This window comes from Centroberyx affinis, unplaced genomic scaffold (genome assembly GCF_046629955.1).
Source record: "Centroberyx affinis isolate AG114_WGS23_722 - 3 ecotype Tasmania unplaced genomic scaffold, CSIRO-AGI_Caff_v1 ptg002062l_1, whole genome shotgun sequence".
In the NCBI taxonomy this organism is placed as follows: domain Eukaryota; kingdom Metazoa; phylum Chordata; class Actinopteri; order Beryciformes; family Berycidae; genus Centroberyx; species Centroberyx affinis.
The window spans coordinates 40106-61798 of NW_027280393.1; the positions used below are offsets into that span (position 1 = coordinate 40106).

General features: G+C 44.3%; 1 protein-coding gene across 1 annotated transcript in view; it reads left to right on the forward strand.

Moving 5' to 3' along the window:
• adgra2 (adhesion G protein-coupled receptor A2) overlaps positions 1–21693 on the forward strand; it is a 37463-nt gene that overhangs the window by 8396 nt on the left and 7374 nt on the right. Inside the window, 5 exon segments of the mRNA XM_071531298.1 lie at positions 9010–9081; positions 19184–19255; positions 20376–20447; positions 20552–20623; positions 21332–21495. Coding sequence (XP_071387399.1) covers positions 9010–9081; positions 19184–19255; positions 20376–20447; positions 20552–20623; positions 21332–21495 — 452 coding nt within the window.

A 21693-nucleotide genomic window follows, 5' to 3' on the forward strand; every position in this document is an offset into this window, starting at 1 on the left:
ATTATTATTATTTCAGATAAAGGGCCTCCCATGGATAACCAGTGTAGAATTGATCAATAATACATTGAATATGTAATCAAACCGCATTATTCAGCATATTGGAGGTGGACGACACTGATTGGTCGATATGCAGTTTTTTAAAAAAGTTTTTCACAACTGCTTACACACTTTTCCTGAAATGTTCATTTGTTCAACTATAAACACAAAAAAACACTTGCTCTGCCAAACCTCAGACGTCTATGACAAAATGAAACACTCTAGTCAAAACATGTTATCTTCCATCTAAATTAAACTTTGCCTTCAGAAGACACACAAAAAGTCGTCAAATACATAAACACGAGAAGTATCCATTACACACTGTTAAGATAAATGAAAAATACGACTATAAAAGTTCATGAATGAGTTATGAATCAGGAACCATATGCTTTTTCAGCACAACCAACATCTATACATTTTACACTTTGCATCATGCTACTGTAATCTACATAATTGTGCAAATGTGAAAACAACACACATCAAAATTCTAATTTTATCATCTGAATTTCAACTGAATTTGCCAGGAGACAAGAAAAGGTGGGGGAACAAATAAAGATACAGTAGAATTTAAGCAAAAATCTAAATAAACATAATTCTAAAGTATTCAACTAAAATCAGGGATATACACTCATTATTGGCATCTGTTGCTCTAAAAAAAATGTATCCAGAAGTTCTGATTGCTGATTGAGCAGTTCAGCTTGTCGGTGTTTGGCCTTTGAGGACTGTGTTAACTGTGTGTAGTTGCAATGACAGCAGTTTTGTATATTGAATGTCAATGCTTTATGTGCTTGTGTGTAGGGTTTTGTAAAAAGGTTTCAACTAATCTACAGTTTGTGTGAAAACAGGTGAATAATGCAGATATGTTTGTTGAAAGAGTCTTTCTTTACTAAACTGTGCAAATATGAGCCCGATATATGAGGAAAAACAACATATCAGTCTAACCTAAGCACACATGCTTGCATGCACGCATGCGCACACACACACACACACACACACACACACACACACACACGCACACACACTGTGACATGTCACAACCTTGAATTCTGTGCCACTAATGAAGGTCCACACCAATTACTGCCGCAAGTTCCTAGCCACAGGAGCCCATCTCAGCAGGAGCGAGTGAGTGAGTGTGAGTGTGTGTGTGTGTGTGTGAGTGTGTGTGTGTGTGTGTGTGTGTGTGAATGTGACCTTAGCAGGCAGCTAAAAGCGGACAAACATCTTAACCATGTAAAAAGATGAATGTCCCTCAAGCTAAATTGCTACTGTGACAGACTTTGTTTCTATTTTCTAACATTGACACATTTCCAATTTTCTCAGCTTCTAAGAATATTTCCCTTTTGCTAAAAACTCTCATGTACAGTTAATCTCTCACCTCAAAGCACATCATATTGTACCCCATTTTATCTTTCAGACCCCAGACATGAATGTTTGTTCTGGATTCAGATTATTTTCAGACCTGGATCAAATAGTATTAAATGCCAAATATAAGTTTTGCAAAGAATTATTAGCATTTGCTCTATCCTAATTGGAGTATCAGTTTGGTTGCCACATAGGACAATACTGTGCTTTTCTGAGATTGATAACTTACTTACCACTATCTGAATTATCATGATGCAGCAAATCCTACCCATCTAGTTCTCCAAGAACGTTAAAACAGATGATATTTTTTTCCACATATTATTTAACCCAGGTATGATCATATTATCCCTCTTCACTGAGTAAAGTGCTCTCAGTTCACCAACTAACCGACTTTTTAGTGAGACAGAGATTCAGGCCAGCTCCTTGTCTACAGTATGAGGTGAGATTGCAATGCCGTGTAATGTAGTTTCGTAATGGCTTTTGATCTATTAGACGTGGCATTTGGAAAGAGTAAGCAGCCTTGGAAAGCCTGGTAACAGCCAAGTTAAGTAATGGAGTTTTTAATGAACCTCTGGGTTCAACCACAATATTTTGCTGATCCACCACGTCTGTCCTCATTACTCCAAGTGCAATGCGTGTGATGTCTATATAAAGAGAAATGTTGCCATGTCCACTTAGTTATCCTCCATGAACTGCCAATATAGTTGAAATACAATTATAGAGCTGTAAGCAAAATTTACTCAAATGTATAGCAAAGAAAGAAAATGCAGCAAAAATGCTAACGTTTTTTGTGCTCACACAATGGTCTACTTGTATTTTCAAAGTGGATATTCTTATTGCTTTCAGCAGAGTTTAATTCCCTCTAAGGATAATTCCCTCACGGCTATATTTAATGTTTTGGGTTTTTTTTAATTTTGATGAATTTAAGCACTACTCTGACATAGACCAGTGCATGCATTATCAAGTCAGTATGCTGATTAGACCGGGCTTAATTCAATAATGAAGCTCTGAAAGTCTCATTGAAAAGCACTCTCATTATCTGGCTCCTATTGGTCTCGGCATTAGGACTGGATTTGTGGCACGTTACCAATCTCTTTCAAGGGTTCTTGTCTTTCACCTCGCGTGTGGTCCTTAAGGGTAAGAGATCTATCCAACGTTAAATGATGTTTACACAGTGGCTCATTGGGTTGTTTTGACTCTCTTTATTACATTGAACCTGCGCCTCTCTCTCTCTCTCTCTCTCTCTCTCTCTGTCTCTCTCTCTCTCTCTTTCTCTCTCTCTGTTGGCCTTGGAGTGCTAGATCAATGGTCAGGGTGGGACAGGGGGTGGAGTGTCTAATCGCCACTCATATCCTCATGTTGTTCCATCTGATCTACATACAATCACACTGCAGCAGTCCTAGGTGTTTTGAGGGTGATGCTGTAGATAGGCTCTGTTTTGACAGAAAGAAAACATGTTGTTATTGCTAAGATTATAATGAGGCGCTTGATTGGACGAGATAGAGAAGCAATACATGGGTAATGAGAGCAGGCGGCTTAGCCTGCAGATGGATTCTTATTAAATATAAATCCCTCCTTAAGACTGTTATCCTGCTTGTGGTCCGCTGTAGCAGCCCGCAGCTACACACTAAGTCCTCCGCCTGCAGTGGAGACAGGGAGCAAGAGGCTCCAGCATGCCTAAACATTTGGAGGGCAACAGGGGCCAAGTGGAATCGGCACTTTTCATTCAAATACATCTCAGTCGTATCCCAGAAGAAATGAGAAAGGCCAAACCGGGATCGAGTATCTCCTGGATCTCAGCTATGTATGTCTTCCATTTACAAACAAAACATGCTTTCACAAGTGTTTCTAGGAGAGAGACTGGATGAGAGGTGCAAAGATTTTGACACCAAACCTTGAGTGGGAACCGACAGCAAACAGGATATCCTGTTGTGTTTGCGGAAGAGTTTATAGCATGCTGGTTGTGGTCAGGACAGGAGATAGAAGGATGTGTTTTCCCAGCCTGTTCCTCTGCACCCAGTTGTGATCTGTGAGAGGATTGTGTTCAGCTGCTCACTGTGTTCACAGTACTGAACACAACACAGCAGAGACTTCATAGCTCCACCACAGAGATGATTCCTCAGTAAAATGATTGGTAGACAATGTCCCAAAACCAAGAGCAGCTTCGGCAGGCGAGCTGCTTTTGACAGACAGTAGGTCTCACACAGGTACACAGCGACGAGTCCCAGACACATCAGGCTGTGCGTCCCCCAGACCTGTGGCAGTGTGCTGCGGTGAGGCCGCCATCCAGCTAAGAGTCAGGGGAAGAGCGGAAATAAATCAGTGAAAGAATACAATTTGCGACATGCTGTCTTGCCCCTGCGTGTCCCTCAAAGGCTTTGTGGGTTTAGGAAGCAAATTGCGCAAACCAACAAAGTGAGTGGCACGGCCCAGGGAGGGGTTGCTGTGGTTTGCTACTGCAGGGACAAGGCTCTTTGTATGGCAGTTACTTTCTCACACTCCGTCACACACCAAGGAAACCCGGAGGTAACACTGAGGCTGTGGCACTTTATACTGGAGCGTCAAAAATACTATCGAAGCAGGCGTACTTCTTTTTATTTTAGAACCAACAAATTAACATAAAAGGCTATGCATTTCTGACAATGTATTAAATATGTAAAACTAAAACATGTTTAACATGCTTAAATTCACACACCCTTCAATTAATACTTAGTCAAAGTACCTTTTGCTTTACTAACAGCAGTAAGTCTGTTTGGAGAAGTCTCTACCAACTTAGCACATCTGGATTTCGGAATTTTCTCCCATTCTTTTTTGCAGAAGAGTTAAAGCTTGTTCAAATTGCAGGGGGGCCTCCTGTGCACACTCCTCTTTTCTTTTAGTCTACAAATTTTCTATAGGATGGAGGTCCGGGGTTTGTCTGAGCCATTCCAGGACACTGATCTTCCTCTTTTCAGCCGTTCCTTGGTTGATTTGGCTGTGTGCTTCGGATGTTTGTCATGTCAAAAGATGAAATTCTTCTTTAACTTGAGCGTTTTTTTGCAGAGTGCTGCAGATTTTCCCCCAAAAATATCTTGGTATCTGAAGCTATTCATTTTCCCCTCTATCCTGACCAGAACCCTGTCCCCTCTGATGGGAAACAGCCCCATACTGCAGCATGATGCTGCCACCACCTATGTAGCTCTAAGTTTTGACAGATTCAAATTCTGACCACAGTAGAGACCATTAACTCTCACTACCCTTGTCAACTGTTTCTCAGTGATGCTTTGCATCGCAAACATTGTCAGCAGGCAATGATTTGATAGCTCATCCTGTTTTTTACCTGAACTATGAAAGTAACAAATCTGTTTGCATTAAACTGTATAAAAAGCCACAGTGCATCTGGTGAATTAAATTAAACAAATCAACGCAATCAACTAAATTCAACTAATTATGGCAAGTGAGTGCCATAATTAGCTAGATTAATCACATGCTTTAAAAATTTTTTTAATTTATTTGCACAATTTATGAAGTTGTTTGCTGAAAATAATGAAAATGAGTGCACAAATTAACCAAAATGAGGAAACAATCTGCATTTTGTGTTCCTGAATTAATGAAAATGAAAACGAAAACTCTATCCTGTGTGCAGACTGTAGCATCTCATGCCTTCAGTACATATTTGTTTCCCTTGTGGGTCACTCCTGGGCTCCATAACTTTCAACAATGGGATCTTGAAGATTGTGACAGGTCCTTGCTGCCCATGCTTCTCTCTGTACAGTGACACACACTAGAAAATAAAGAAACCGTCAGTGAAATCCTGTTTTCGATAAATTTAATTAGAATCACTTCAGTTGATTTCAGGTAAAGGCAAATTAGCTTTGTGCCTGTTTTGCCATGTGATTAGTTAAATTAGATTAGATTACTTGTGCAATCAAGGTGTTTTAGTTTCCCCATGTTTCATAACCCTAACCCAGAAATTTGTAGTTTTTTTTTTTTTTACCTTGATTTTTCTGTCAACCACTATATATTCAAATGAAAATGAAAAAAAAAATGATTTCATGGGATGCAATAAAAACTACAGTAGAATATTTGACACATTTGAGGTCCACTGTAGTTTTATTCCTCCTATTTAGTTCCTCTGCTGTGACAATATACTACACTGCACAAAGGAAGCTGCTGTCTTTGCTTCTGTTTGACCTTCTGTCTGACTTCCTCCTTTTTGATCTTCATGTAAATGCATTAGATGAAATGTTTCAATGCAGTCCTGGAGCCTGACATGTGGCCCTGGTTTTTACATAGATTAGATGGATTCAATTAGTTGCTCTGATTTATGATGGGCCTTTGTGGTCTGAAAGGACTAAGTGAATAAGAGATGCTAAATGCATCTGTGAGATACCTTAGATAGTCTGGACCAAGTTAGCACACTATCATGCCGTGTACCACGCAGCTGATTGCATTTGGAAGCAGATTAACTGGATCTGCCATCTGATCTGTCACTTCTGTGGTGCAGACAGAAGCCACTCAGGTGATCGAGGCGTCAGCAGCAGTTCTGCATGGAGCGGACGTTAGGCCTCCGAGTAGCATGTAGTTTGAGGATTAAGAAGCTACTCGTCTTCTTTGCTTGTAAAGCACTGTTAACCTCTGTACACTAGACTCTATACTGTAGCAAAGCGATGCGCTCTCATACGCCTCTACCCCTCGCTGCTGCAGTGCCTCGGCCATCCACCTGCATCTGGACACTGCTCTGTCTGTTTGATGGCTGTCCAGGAAGTGCTCTCTCCGTGACCTCTGACCTCCTAAACCGGGTTCTGAATAAACAGCTAATTGGCTGGGTTTCCTGTTTAGCCTGATGGGAACGACGACTATTTCTGTCTGTTTACAGAGTTCTGCCTCTCTCTTTCTCAGAGTCGTAGTCTCTGCATTGTTTATGAAAGAACAATGTCCTCACTACAACTGCGCTCCAAACATCACATATACACAAGAGAGGCTTTGGGGATTACATGCTAGTGTCCTGCCTCTTCAACTCCCCTTGCCTTCCTGGAAATCAACCTCTTTTGTTGTCTGTGGGAGGGTTCAACAAGCTTGTTTTGTGATCTTTGTTTATTTGTGTAAGTCAGCTTTCAAGTTCTGTTGTACAGAGTAGCAAGTCAATTGAAATATTGTGTGTTGAAATGCCTTAACTTGAGGCAAATGAGGATTGTATGGAGATTGGATGCCACATGTGAATTTCATCTTTTTCAGGTGCACATGTACACACACACATAAACACATAGAGATAGTTTGACTTTAGCTTTGCTTTAGGAACAAAACATTTTCTGAATCACACAGTAATTGTGTTAAAGGTCGTACTTTGTTGCTATACAGGAATGCATTGATACCAGCAGAACTAAACGTTTAAACACACAAGCACACACACGCACATACAGACACAGAAAACCAAGCATGTGCACACACTCCTCTGACTAATAGTATTTCTTTCTTCATAATAAGCTTAGTCAAAAAGGAACTATCTGTATCTAAACTGTCTGTGTTGAATTAAATGGCTTGTGTCTTTGCCAGACGTTACTTTCTCCTCTCCTATCTGTATTGAATTATTCAGGCAGTTCCGGATCTTCTGGGGCTTTCATCTGAGGCCTGCATCCAGTTATAGCAGAGATACTGTGCCCAACTCAAGCGTGAGACCTTAGGTCCAGGAGTCATAGGTTCAAATTCAGGCTACACCCTGTGAGGACTGGGACACTGATGAGTCTGCATTTACATCACCCCACACTAAAATCCACTCCAAAAAGTAACTGATATATTATTCCTGTGATTTGTTTTTAACAGTTCAGTCTGAAACATTTTTTTTTCTCAAAGATTTTTGTCAAAACAGTTTCTGGAGCTTCTCCTTTCAAAATTAATGATTATGATTATGATTATGTGGGCTTTGTGACAGCACCTCAGTTGATATACTGGGGATATGACCACCTTTTTCTGGTTACCCGTAACAGTTACCATTAATATGACATAAAGATAATTGGGGTGTAAAAGCTCAAACAATCTAGGAGTCCTCAAGTCAAACAATCTTACAGTCATTATCAATGGAGCGGCTCCAGGCTCTTGATTGCAACACAATAAATATTTCTCTGGTTTCTAATTTTAGTGGATAATTGTATGAGAATATTGACTGAGGTGTCGAGGATAATTGGAGGAAATTATGAATTCTTTTCCATGGGGGACTTTCCCTTTAATTGTTTAGAGTATAATTCAGAGCAACAGAAAAAGAATATGAAACTTACTGGAGTAGATATTTTTTGCCATGAATCCTTGAAGGGATAACTTTTATATTCTTCAGAATAGTCCTGATTTTGTGATTATCACTAAAGTTACTACAGGGAATAAAGTAACTAGTGGCCAGTTTGTCCCTGTATACCAAGGCTGGGTGATTAAATCTGGTCATTAAGTGAGTTGGAAGGCGCAGAGCTGAAGGCAGTGTTTTTATTGATGTGGCAGGAAACAGGGGGGCTGACTGTTGCTGCTGAATCTGTAAATCTCACAGACTGTTCACAGTCAGCTCCCTCTTTTAAAGGCGCACACACAGTCCTACTCTTTCGATTAAGAGCACACTTAATCTCACAAACAGCCCATTAAGCGCCGTGGGGTATGGGGCGAAGATGATGGGAAACTGAAGGGAGTGTTAATGACGGTGGGCTGTCGCCAGAGCGGGGCCCCCACTGTGCCCCGGCCCGCTGGGGACGCTGGGGATCTTACAGACACTGGCAGGTACAGGGCCGAACAGGGCCGGACACAGCGGAGGGAGCGGGGCAGCGTTCCACTGGGCTCCAGCCACAGAGACGGGCGCCCTGTTGAACATGTCACAGTGATATGAAATGTCACCACTGGTCCAGTGAGGGCCTAGTGAGTGTGTTTGTGTGTGTGTGTGTGTGTGTGTGTGTGTGTGTGTGTGTGTGTGTGTGTGTGTGTGTGTGTGTGTGTGTGTGTGTGAAAATGGGGCTAAACGCTTATGGAATACACAACTATCCTGGTCTGTGCCGTCTGACTTGGACAACAGCAAGTCCCTTCGGGGCGGGCTGAATACTGTAAATATCATTTCCCAGAATCCCCTATTAGACAGAGCAATTTCAACTTCACTTCCAGTCTTTGCTGCAGCCCCCGACCCTCTTGTCTGATAAGAGCCCTATAAGCCAAATGATTTGCCAATAGGGAGAGGGTTAATTGACACGGCCTGTGCCGACAGTCGTTTGATGCGGACGCGGTGTCCTTTTGATGTAAAGATGTATCCGAAATGATTATCATGATTACAGCTTCCCTGCCGTCCCTTCCTAATCTTGATCTCCTATTCAGCCTTTAGTATTAATTGGAAACAGCTTACGCTAACGTCCCTGGCCAGGCTAATCTCATGTGTGACTGCACCGCACCAAGTGGACATGCACTCGGCTATTATCCTCTTCTTGTGACCATTTCAGTGTGTGTTTGGCTAAATGGATCCCAACCTGAATTCCTCATCCCCACCAGTGGAGCTGAAGACTAAGATAGTAGTTTCACTAATTTGAGTTTAGCAGCATATGTGTAATTTGTATCAATTCAAAGTCAGTGGAGTATTTCTAATGATACCTTGGTTTCTCCTTTTTGCAGGATACTGAGCCACAACAAAATCCGAGTTCTGAGAAATGGATCCTTCATTGGACTTTATGCTCTGGAGAAACTGTGAGTACTGGTTATCATGCTCAGTCGTCCTTCATGATTTCACTTCTACAGATGCTTCAATGTCATGTTAATTGTGTAAGGGTGATATATGGCAGGCATCCATGTGAACCGTTATTTTGGCTGGCTTCGGGCCCTCGTAGAGAAAGACAGACTGGGTATCAGTGGGATCTGAGCATCTCTGCGCACTTCTCTCCAGTGGGCTGCCGTCCAGCAGGGAGGATGAAACACTCAGATTGGCTATCGCAGAGTTATGTTGAAAAGATCGCATAATTACACTCCAGTCCATCATTATCAGGGAAGCCCCACTCCACAGGACAAGATAAGGGAATCTCTGGGAGGAGGTGTGTGCTGGCAGCTTCGCCTCAGGCTCACAGACAGTCTGGCCCTCCTTACTAGCATTCGTGATCTCTTTCTACAAAGTGGTGATATACTAGACGTTGTTTTTGGGGCGGTAAGGATGGACTGCGCAACTGTGCTGGCAACAGGCAACAAAGTGACCATAGTGTCAGAAATATGTTCAAATGTTTCCTAGCGATAGATATTCCTGTTGTATGTTATTAAAGAAACTTTGATGACTTGACGCTTGAGGCTTGCCTAAAAAGTTGTGCATCACTGCCTTAACACTCCTGTTTACTAGGATTCAAGAAGATTTCAAATGACCAGGATGCTGAAGGACTGCAGTAGCCTTCCCTCAGTGACACTAAAATAGCAGTGGTGGATCCAGACAGGTGGCAGGGAGTGCTGGTGTTTAGAGATACAGTTATGAAAATGGGTTGACACTCCAGTCATCACGGTCCAAGTGTCTTAGAGGGAGTCACTGAAGCCTAGCTGCTACAGGGTCCTTCAGTACTCTGATGCATGTGAGAATTACATCTAGTGTGTGTGTCTCAGAAGGTTATTCAGGGTAACAAATCAACAACTCTTTGACTGATATAGCGATTCAGTGCTCGAAATTCCTAACGTTCCTGATTGAAGGTGTGCTGTTCTACAGAGCATCCACATAAAGCTTTACGGCGTCCTGGTAGCTGACAACGCATGTGGCGCAGCTCCAGTCTGGATACTGTAGATGTCTGGGAGACTTACTTTTTTTGCAGAAGGGGGATGGGTACGCTCGAGGGATATTGGTTCCACATGCCACCACTCAGAGCTGCCACCCATGAAGTTAACAAGCTTCTCAAAAATGTTAGAAGAAAGAAAAATATGGTAATTTGCTGCAGTTGTTAGCTTGTTAGTACTAACCTACTGGAGCTCACACCAGACATGCCAGTTCAGAACAAAAGCCAAATTTGCTGAAATTGCTGTTTTTATGTCTGTCTGCGATATGATCACCATGGGTGAACAGTTTCAAGGCCCAGTTCTCCGTTTTCACCACCCACAAACTTCCCTGTGCCCCTGCAGCGATGACTCAATAACACTGACGAAGTTGACAAGAAGATACTGCAGCTAGAATCTGTGACCAATATGACTAGCAGTGATCTTTTGAAAAGATATTCGATCGATAGAAGTACAGCCTTAGTAGACCTGTGTTTGTTTGATGTAAAATGAGCTGATATTGCTTGTTTTTGTAAGTGCAGACAAGGCTCCCTGGGGTGCCGTAGGGTTGGTGGGTCAGGTAACCTGAGCTCGCCCACTAACTGGCCCTTGTACCTGGAACAGTGGTAAAACTAGCAGGGAGCAAGGGGGTGGAGCTGTCCTGGAGACCTATAACTAAGACCTGGGAGAGAGATGGAGAGCAGACACACACACACACACACACACACACACACACACACACACACACACACACACACACACACACACACACACACACACACACTCACACTCACACTCACACTCACACACACACACACATACACACACACTCCACAGCAGGACCTGTGGGTGTCTGGTGTAAGGAGAGGACATATTGTAAATCATGCCGGCCTCATTTCACTCCTCTGCCTCAACCTCTGCTGGCTCTCTGACACACTGCAGTGGAGGTCTGCTCACTCATTCTGACTTCTCCAGTCTTTAATTGAGCCCTGCACAGCTTAAAATTACATCTGAGCTCATGGGAAATTGCTGTCCGATGTGAAATATGCCACATTGAAATTCGTCGTTGAAATGATGGACGGGTTTGAAGGGATGGATGCAGATGTGAGTTATGGCAAAGCGGCAGATGTCAGTTTTGGTTTCTGTTTACCTCGAGTTGTGCGCTCCCTTCTTTGTGAGATTCCTGTTTTGTTTTGTCTCTTTAGTCTGCACGGTCACTGTTCAGGTCTGCTCATTGTTTCCAGTGTGTTGTCTACATGTGCTTGTCATTTGGAGCAGTGGTGAGCAGTTACTCATATTATGTGGTCAGTGCTGTAATCAAAGGCCAGCCCACTAGGGCTGAGTAAACACACATCAGGGAATTACACTGCAGCCCTTCCCCTAAGTGACGAGGATAAACACAGTCTGCTTACCGACTCCATAGACACTCTCACTCTCAGTTGCAACTTCAGTAACTGCGCGAGCATGCATGTGTCCAAGTATGGGCATCCTCAATTCTGTCCAGTCATTTTAAATAGGCCTGGTAACTCTCTCAGCAGATGAACAGTCACACTCACAGCAGACATCTATTGAGAGTTGAATACAGTCTGATCCGCTGTTGTCAGTAGGAGAATGCAGCTCTAGGGCAAGCCACCCTCCTCCAGGCCCGGCCCAGACAGTGCAGCCATCTACACAGTTAGCCCTTTCATTGGGACAAACCTCCTCAAAGCCACTATTGCCTTCATAACCTGCCAAACCACCCAAGTGCAGAGGAGCAATTTAGCCTTGTTTGTTTTTGCCCTCTTACTGGACTACTGTGTTTTTGTAGCTCTTTTGGAAAGGCTTGCCCTCCAACAGCTACATTTGGATCTTGGAATACCTCGTTTTGTTCCAACTTTTGGGGATGAAACACCAATTGAATCATACCTGGCTGAGGGCGCTCACTATATGCCAAATGTTAGGTCACTTCTCTGGTTTGTCTGTCCGGCCATCTCCATTAAACAGACTATACACCCCTCACACACACACAGATCCCATCAGGCCTTCCTCTCGGACATACTTTGCGTGTGCACCTATTCGGGTACCTCCACCTCTGCGCACACCCTTTCTGATGGGAGCTGACGCCGGCAGGCCCACTAACGAGCCGGGACCTTTATGAGTTGTGGACAGATCCCAGCAGCCTGTCCTGCGCTGATTTGAGGCGAGGTAATGAGAATAATGAGCGGAGAGGGCCGGGGCAGTCTGGCTCTCGTCCAACTGGGCCCCACTGCACCATGGGACACAGGACAGGCAGGCAGGGCACAAGGGGCCCTCATTACCAGGTCTGTTCACCCTACGGGGAGAGAGGGAGCAGGGAGGAGAGAGGGAGAGCAGAGGGCAGCGATGATGATGGATGAGGGAGCAGCAGGAGCGCGGCGCTGGACAGGTCTAAAAAGGAGCAGCGAGGTTTGCGGTCAGGATTGGCAAGAGGCTGGAGGTGTTGGCAGCGTGATAGACTTTGTCAACGAGAGAATCTGACATGATACCTACAGTATGTGTCTGTCTGACATGACTCCTGTACTTTTCCTCCTCTTGGTGCCAGATGAAGTGGAGAAGAGCATGCACAGGGAATTCCATGCCCAGACCCAGACTCTTCTCAAATGCTTCCTGTTTTCTTAAAGCCACTTCATTCAAGAGCAGGAAATACACAGTTGTTTATGATTTATGTTTGTAGAGCGACAAGAATTAAGGGATGTTTGTGCTGAAACCTGTGACCAATAAGTCATAAAGGGCATGAGAATGTGCAGATGTTTAGTGAGTTAAGGAGAAGAAAGCCAAAAACAGCTAACTGTCTGTATAATAGAAAAAAACTTCTCTCTACATATATATACATTTATATCTATGACCATCTGTATCTCTGTTAGGGGATTTTCTATTACAGTTAAAAATGCTGTGACCCGTTCATTCACATTTGACTTGATAGTATCTGTTTTACTAAGGGAAGACAGGACACTCTCAGGCTTTGCCTGAGTCTTGCTGAAACAGACCTTGAAATCGCCTCTGCCATTCTGAGCAGTTGGGGTTAGGAAGTAGGCCAACTTAAACAACTTTACCATCTGACACAGGGGAAGTAGAGCCGAGATGGCTAAAGATGGTATGATGGCTGGAGAGAGAGGGAAAGAGAGGAAGAGAGAGAGAGAGGGAGAGGGAGGGAGAGCGAGAGAGAGAAAGAGCACTCCTGCAGTTTCTCTTATATAAATCTGAGGTTGTTTTCCTTCGTGGGAGATTAACATTATTTCCACAGAGGCTAAGCAAATTACCTTGATGAGTGGGAATAAAGCAGAGGTGGGCAGCACTATAGCATGTAAATGCAGTGGTGGATGTGTGGACATGGCAAGGAGCCCTTCTGTCTAGACCAGTCTGGGTAGGACAAGGTTCAGATTGTAGCAGCCCACTCTTCTCTCTGAGTAACCTGGAATAGAGCTTAGGCCAGCTGTGGAGGTTGCACTCGGGACTCTCATTTCTCCCCCACCAAACAAATGAGCATTTGTGTTAGTATGTTTTCCTGCACACACCATTGAGTGGCCCCAGTTAAGCAACGGTCACCTAATGAGAGTGCGTGACATTAAGGGATGGAGTGGGTGAGGAAGGGGTTAAGCGTGCTGGAGAGTGGAAACAGAAAGGGGGGTGCTGCTCGAGTTGATAGACTCCAGATGTGTCTTTGAGATAAACTGAAGGAACGGGGAGTGTTTGTATTGCAAGCTTAGCTCAGTCGTGGCTCTAGGGGTTTATTGAAACGGCGAGCAAGCCCTCTCATAAGCCCATTACCAAATCGAATGCTTTATACGCCAGTAACTCTCTCGTGCACTCATTCGGCAAACTTGATATGGTTTCAATGGCATTTTCCTCTGGAGGAGCTTGCGCTTTCTCCGTACTTACTTCCCCCCACTTCCGTTTGTGCTCCTTTTCTGCTTTATTTTTTGCATCTCCCCTCTCCCAGCTCGCTGTCTCTCTCACTGTTCCACCCCCTTCCCTCTCTCTACATGCTGTAGTCCACCTACTGGCTGCATATTCACTCACTCACTGTGATTATCTCCCTTTTCATTGATAATTTATATGAAAGGCATGTGTTTCCATGTGTGTCCTCTCTCAACCCTAAATTGAATATTTCCAAACTATTGTCTATCAACTCGTTGTTAGTGCTGCTGGAGAGGCCTGTCTGTCTTTATTTTGTCTGCATTTTGAAAAGATTTTATAGCTTTTATAGCTGATTCTACAGACTAGTTTGCACAAGGACAGGATTGTAGTAATGAGTATTATGCTGTTGTCGAGTGAAAACCTTGTATCTCCAAAATGTCAACTTTTCAGGATCTAAGTTAAACTTAAGCTTGACCACCGTGCATTTTTCTGTTTATCCCATGGGTTTTGAAAGGCTTCCATCAGACCTTGGGTGGTAGAATTTTTTCTTAACCCACAGAGGATCATGTAATCCTTCAACTGAAGTTAAAATATGAAAATCACCAAAACTGGAGTTAGGAGGTTTTCACTCCACAACAGCGATATGTACTGTAGTGAGAGCAATGAGAGGAAAAAGAAAAACAAATAGCATTTGGTAGTACTGTGAGCCTTTCTGTCTATTCAGAATACTGTCACCTCTGACCCTGAGATACTTTGGCTTCACAGAGCCAGTTATCTGACAGGCAATTGTTGTGATGTACTGTATGTCCCATTAGCAATGAATGTAAATTGAGGTTCATTGTTCCTGACTGTTGTGCGTGCTGGTGGATCTCATGCACCACTCATGCAATCAAAGGAGCTGCCAAAGCGGGCATCGCCCCCTTCTCCAGGCCACTCCAAAAGCCAGATTTGGAGTCAATAACAGTCCATGGTTCCAGTTTTCCTTGGCAGAATAATCTCCTGCTCCTCTTGCTGCAGACTATAGAAACATATAATCAACTTAGGAAATTTTACACTTCAAATAAAAGTGTATATTGCTATTTCTGTATATCCCTCAGTTTATGTTACTGTCAGTCATGAACAGGGCTGGAGTCCTAATTCATTTGAACCATGTTACTGTGATGGCAGCACATGGTTGTATGGCGCTTTCCCAGGTTAGAAAGGAAGTCCTTTAAGTTTTCATCCAGTAGTATTCCAAGTATTGGAAGCTCTACTCATATACCAGAAGATTTGTATCAAAGTACCTTTACATCCCTTGCAATAGATCTTCATGGCTGCAGCTTCGGAAAACCACTACTTCTGAAGCAACTGGTTTCCAGATGCACACAGACAAAGAGTAGATTAGGGATCCAATCTGAGGGGAACCAGAAAAAGAAAATAAAGAAAATAATCTGGGGAAGGGGCAGGAAAGCAGGAAATTAGTAGAAAAACAAGAGCTCGGCAGATCCTGGTTTCCTGTTTTGGGGGGGAGGCAGGAGTACGTTTGGGGGCTGAGTTACAGAGCCCCCATTGTGAGCAAGTGTGTTGAGGAGTAGGGAGGTGGGGTCTAGGGGGCCATACACAGGGACGATTTTGCTCAGTGCTGAACCCCCCTAAACCCACCTGCCCCTCCCTATAGGGGAAAACCAGCTAGTAAAAAAAGGAGAAAAAGGAAACTGTAAAAATAAACGAGCAAGGGCCTCTGTGCTAGAGACGCCAACCAGACAGGAAATGACACGCGGCACAAAAATGGTCTCCACTGACCTCTGTCAGGAACCAAGGTGCCAGTTAACCACTCGAAGCCCCTTGCTTTCTTTCTCCAACCAGATTTTCATCCAAAGAAAAGTAACCAAATATACATTTGTTTCTGTTTGTGGGCAATTCCCTATACTGGTCAGCCTCAGGAGATGAATAGAATTACAGGAGAGAAAATGGGCCTTGGAATGCTATTTCTTTCCATTAAAAAAATCCCAGGAACAGGAAATTCTTGATTCCAGTCTGGCGATAATGAGTGGCCATTCCCTGGCTTCAGTCATTTTCCCAGCTCTCCCCAGGGCCACGGCCTAAACAATGTCAGTGTAGCACTCCAGCCCCTGCCACTGTGCTCCTGATAATGGAGCACTCCAAGTCTGGAGCGCTTTAGAGACCATGTCTTCATTATGACCCTCTTGCTGCCCTACAAGCACGACTCTCCTCTCCTGCCTGCATGGGGCCCAGGTGCTCATCCCCCATCCCATATAGAAATGACTCTTCAGAACGGGCCAGCCCCATTGATCAGGAGGAGTTTTTGAAAAAAAAAAAAAAAAAAAAAGACAGTCTTAATGGCAGCCTCTGGTGTTAGGCCCAGCGGAAGCAGACAATGGCTCCTTTGGGCTGGGAGTGGGCTTGAGCCTGTCACAGCCCAATCACACAGACCACATGTGGCACAGGGGAGAAAGCACTGCACTCCCAAGGTTACAAAGGAAAATCAAAGAGGAAGTCTGTCATATTTGTAAATCATAACAGTAATGAATGTTGTACAAACTGCTATTTGGGTGTGCACAAGATAATGTGAAGGTCTGTACAATATGCAGTGAACATGTAGGCAAAGTTGCAATGTCTAGTCTGTTTATCAGTGATATTTTCATCATAATGCTCAGCAGGTTTGAAGTGTTTTTGAAGTGTTCTTTGCCTCTGCTCTTATCCTCCTCCATGGTGACAGCTGTTGTCATCAGTGTCAAGGCCACTGAGCTGTGAAGTTGATGTCAGGGAGGGCGCCGTCTGACCCAGAGGGCAGAGGCAAGTCATCACCTGAGAGTGAGGCCTGCTGGAACTGGAGGTTGTACTATGGCACAAACTAGGGCTGGAGTTATAGCTGGAGCTGAGACTGGAGCTAAGAGCTGCAGCTGAGATTTAGTCTGGATTATGGTGGTGCACAGGAGCAGGAGCTGAAACTCAGGTTGGAGCTATAGGGCTAGTGCTTGGCTAGCGCTCCAAGTTCTGTTGACTCTGGTGAGCTCCTCCACATTCCCCAGCTCGGTGATAAGAGAGTGTATCAGAAGTGGTGGACTGTTGATACTCTTCAGGCCAAAGCACACACAGCACTGTACCGCACAAGCTGTGTATGAAAGGGTAGACTGTAGGAAATGCAGATGTGTGGAAGTATACTGTATTTATGCTACTTGATATAGGACTGTAAGCTATTTGAAGACGGGTGTTAATACGCTGGGTATCAGGTTCACCTTCAGAGCGTGGACGGTTGACTACGTCCAGTGTCACTATGTGGCCTTGAATGTGTGTTTCATTGATATAGTATCTCTGTGACTGTGTGTGTGTGATTATATGTGCACAATAATGGGACTTTTGCCAATACTCCAATGAAAATAATGCAATTAAGCCATTTACATGATTCTATAAAGTGACACCTCCCATAATAATAATAGTCCTGCCTTACTTGCGTTATTGCAATTGCATGTTTGTGTGCATATAAACATGGTCTATGTTGCACAGTCAATGTGTTTGTGTGTTTGTGTGTGTGTGTGTGTGTGTGTGTGTGGTTGTGTGTGTGTGTGTGTGTGTGTATGAGAGAGAGAGAGAGAGGGAGAGAGAGGGAGAGAGAGACGACAGTCATCAGAGAAAGGAAATTGTGGGCAGCGCCCCGCCTTTCATCGCTGCACTAATGAGCCCCGGGACACACAGACTGGAAACAGCAGCATTGTTCTCCCCCGCCTCCCCTCGCCCTGGTCAACAAATACCATACAGCTACTGACACACAGAAACACAGAAACAGAGTGGCACACATAGGCACACACACACATGCCCACATACATTGAGATCAGCTCACTAGGCCACACACACTCGTACCGAGAGTTCTTTTGCTCTCTGTCAAACACACACAAACAGAGACACACACGCACACATTTTTTAGGGGGTTAGCTTGTAGGTCAGGGTAAGCTTTCACCTCTTTAAAAAGCTGTGAAGTTGTTGCAAAGTGTTTTGTCAGACAAGCTGGCATGTGCTCAAAGGACTGGGCTGTGCAGTCCAAGGCTGCCTGCTTTGAGACAAACACAACAGACCTCAGCCTGTTGGTCCAAGGCCAGATAGCTGATGCTCCATCATTATAACCCGTCTCCCATCTATAATCCTGATATGACTGATGGCCCTGAGAGCTTGGCTAAAACAGGTCCTGACCAGCAACAAAACCCCTGATCTTGACTGTATTCCAGCCATACCGCACAGTCTAATTTTTTACTGGAAACCATTTTCTAAAATGATTCTCCTGCCCCGATTTGATCAAAATAGCTCATCTCTTGGAAAGCGGACAAGACTATGGGAAGAGATGCCTGAGGTTGTACACAGTGTGAGGCAGCATGGTTGAAAAGACAGATAATTTTTGTGGAAAAAAGGACCAGAAAGTTCCCCGAGGTCCTGCCTACCGCAGTGGCATGCTGGGTAGGAGTGGAATGGAGAAAAATGCAGCCTCTGTAAACCATGGTGCTGATGTCTGTGAGCTCCTGTAAGGAAATCCTCCTCTGTGAGCAGTCCTATGGGAGCAGGCATTTTTCATGCTGTAGGAACACAGATCGCATTCCAGCCCACACCGTCCTGTCCTGCCGATAACCATTTGTCTCCTGACCTCGTTTAACCTCCCTATTCCCACCTGGCCAATAAAAAAAGCCTCTTGGATTCGGAGAGGTGAACTCTCATGCAGGTTAGCTGATGGAGAGGGGCATCTGGCTGAATGGTTTAACACATGGGTGTGGGCACGGCATGGGAAGAGGGTGGAGTGAAATGCGGCGGATAGTATGAAATTAGATCTTCAAAGGCAGTTAAAGAAATTAATATTTATGGTTTGGCAATAGCCAGGATAACTTTATCGTGGGAAGAGTCATTTTCAAACAAGCACCAAAAGGGTAGAACCCCTTGCTAGCGGTCTTAGATTCCACCAATATTTTCTTTGGTCAAGTATTTGCATCTTGCTAGCCTCAAGCCCAGGTGGCTGATGGGGTAAGATTTCCTATCAGTATGCAGAAATATCCTGCTGTGTCCCACTGGTGGAGCTGTGTTTGGAGCATATGTATCCACTCCCCATCATTTTCACTTAAAGAAGCCTTCTGTTGAAGTCTCAGCGTTAAGATGTGCCTACATCATCCCTGCACACATTCTCTCACTGACCTAATGTTTTCTGTCTCCACAGGGACCTTAAGCACAACCTAATCAGCACCATCATGCCTGGGGCCTTCCAAGGCCTGTCTGAGCTTCGGAAACTGTAAGTAGACATTAACGTGATTCACATTCCATTCGGGCGCAGAGTGGCGAACATATTAACAGAAATCATAAACGCAGGCACGGAAATGTAGAATTCAATTGTTTGGCACGAGACAGATGAGTGGGTGTGTGCAGTTTTTCTTTACGCTGCCACATTCTTTAGCGAAACAGTAGTTGTTGAAAGAGACGGGCCACACATATCCCCTCACGTCTATCTTAAGCACATACTGTTCTGGCAACTCATGGCAGATGTCATGCGTTACATTGAGCTCCTGGTGTTAGTGTGACCATAAAGGCTGCACTCCTTCACTAAGTGTTTCTGTTGGTCTCTGCTGATCTTTGCGGGGGCCTGGGATGTCATCTCTGGTGCCCTGCTCCACCACCATGGAAACCTCAGGGCCACGCCGAGGCTCCTCACACGTCATTGGATGTGACAGGGCAGCAGTTTGCAACCGCTCGCTGCTCGCTCATTGTGTTTTTGGACACCGAGGTCTGGGCGCAGCGTGGTCGGCGCTGGTCCTCTGCGCCGTGCCGCGTGACTCCCCCCCTCCTCCCCCTACTTGTGTTTTCCCTGCAAGGTCTGGGGCTTCTCAAAACAAACAGGGGGAGATAAACACATGCTTTGGACAGCTCTCTGCTGGGTAGTGTCAGAGGTGCAGCAGAGCAAATCCCTCTCTGGCTGCGGCTATACATCACACTCAGACCTGGATGGCAGAACGGGGGCCTTGCTTTCACCCCACTGGTGATAAGCTTTTACTGGGGTCCCATGGACTGGTGATAAGGGAAAGTGGCAGGAGACCACAGGCTTGTTTGTTTAGATCATTAACTTTCTAAGCCTTGGGTTAGGGTTAGAGAGTAATGTTACAGGTACTATAGTATATGGTATAAGAGGCAGGGCAAACCCTTTATCATCAATTATGTTGCCATTATAAATAAGACCCAGGAAGACGTCCCGTGCAGTTTTAGCAGTATGTTGGATACACGGTATTTCTGTCTGTTCTGAAATCACTAAAACAACATGATAACTGTCAAGATATCACAATCTGTGACTGAGTGATTGAGACGAGTCATCTTGGTGTAAAAATAACCACCACCTCCCTTTGTCTTTTCGCATCTTTCAGCGACCTGTCCAACAACCGCATCGGCTGCTTGACTCCAGACATGCTCCAGGGTCTTACCAATCTCACTAAACTGTAAGAGATAGATAAACGTACTCTATAAAAAAAACATTATGCTGTTTGTGCTGTGGAAAAACTCTCCAATTAATTTGTTGATATCTCATTTGCATATTTGCTAGGAACCTCTCTGGCAACATCATATCTACCTTGGATCCAGGAGTGTTCCAGGAGCTTCCGGCCCTCAAGCTAGTGTGAGTATCAGACACTGACCGCACTCAAAAAGGTTTCAATCACAGCGTAGCATTCCATGTCTGAATAAAAGAAATAAATGTTCGAGAAAAATGTAATATTATTTTGGCAAGGGCTAACAGTAAATGGTCTCTCTTTGCAAACTATGCCAATGACTTCAAGCATTAACCTTTAGATACAGTCCAGAACCTATTTGACAACCCAGTTTTTGGATATATTCACAATCTTGAAGAGTTTGATTTGTATATGATTAAACAAGCTTTTGGGAACTTAGCCCATCATAACTCAAAAGACAAGTCTGTTTTACTGTAGTGTTTATGAACATTACAAGTGTAACTGAACCTTTGTTTGTAATTTGCTTGTCTCTTACATACTGTCAGTCCTGGTGTAAAGAGGTCAGAAAATACATTTCAGAGGGAAAAAATATCTTCAGTTCCATAAATCTCTATGTAAACAAAGTCAGTGTTGGGGCAGCTGTAATTCAACCTTGGGCGCCGCATAACAAACATGGTTGGGCCTTTAAGCAATGGACATTTTTTGTCATGCATGATATGTTGATCCTATAATGGACAACTAGAGAATACACTGTATATGAGCTAGGTAGTAATGTGTCCTATCTAAAGAGCTTTTATAATGGTCCCATCAGAGTGAAAGTACACATCCAACCCCTGTTATCTTCCATGATAAATGACCATCCTTTCTCTCACCAGGAACTTCAACTCGGACTTCCTGTCATGTGACTGTGGGCTGCGCTGGGTGCCGGGCTTCTTTCGCATCAGTTCGGCCCGGCTGGGGGATGAAACACTCTGCGCCTATCCCAGAAGCCTGCGGGGAAAGCCCCTGCGTGGACTAAGGGAAAGCCAGCTGAGCTGTGGTGAGAGCCTGGCTAGAGACTCAGTGCATATGAATGAGGCGGTTCACCACTTGGTTTCAGAAAACTTGGGCCTCGTCACTGACAAAGACAGTATACTCACAGCAACATTATTCTCAAGATGTTCCCAATGTTTCTAAGGATTACTCGACCAAAAGGGTTGCGAGCAATCTCCTCCCGCAGCTCAGTAGGGACACATTT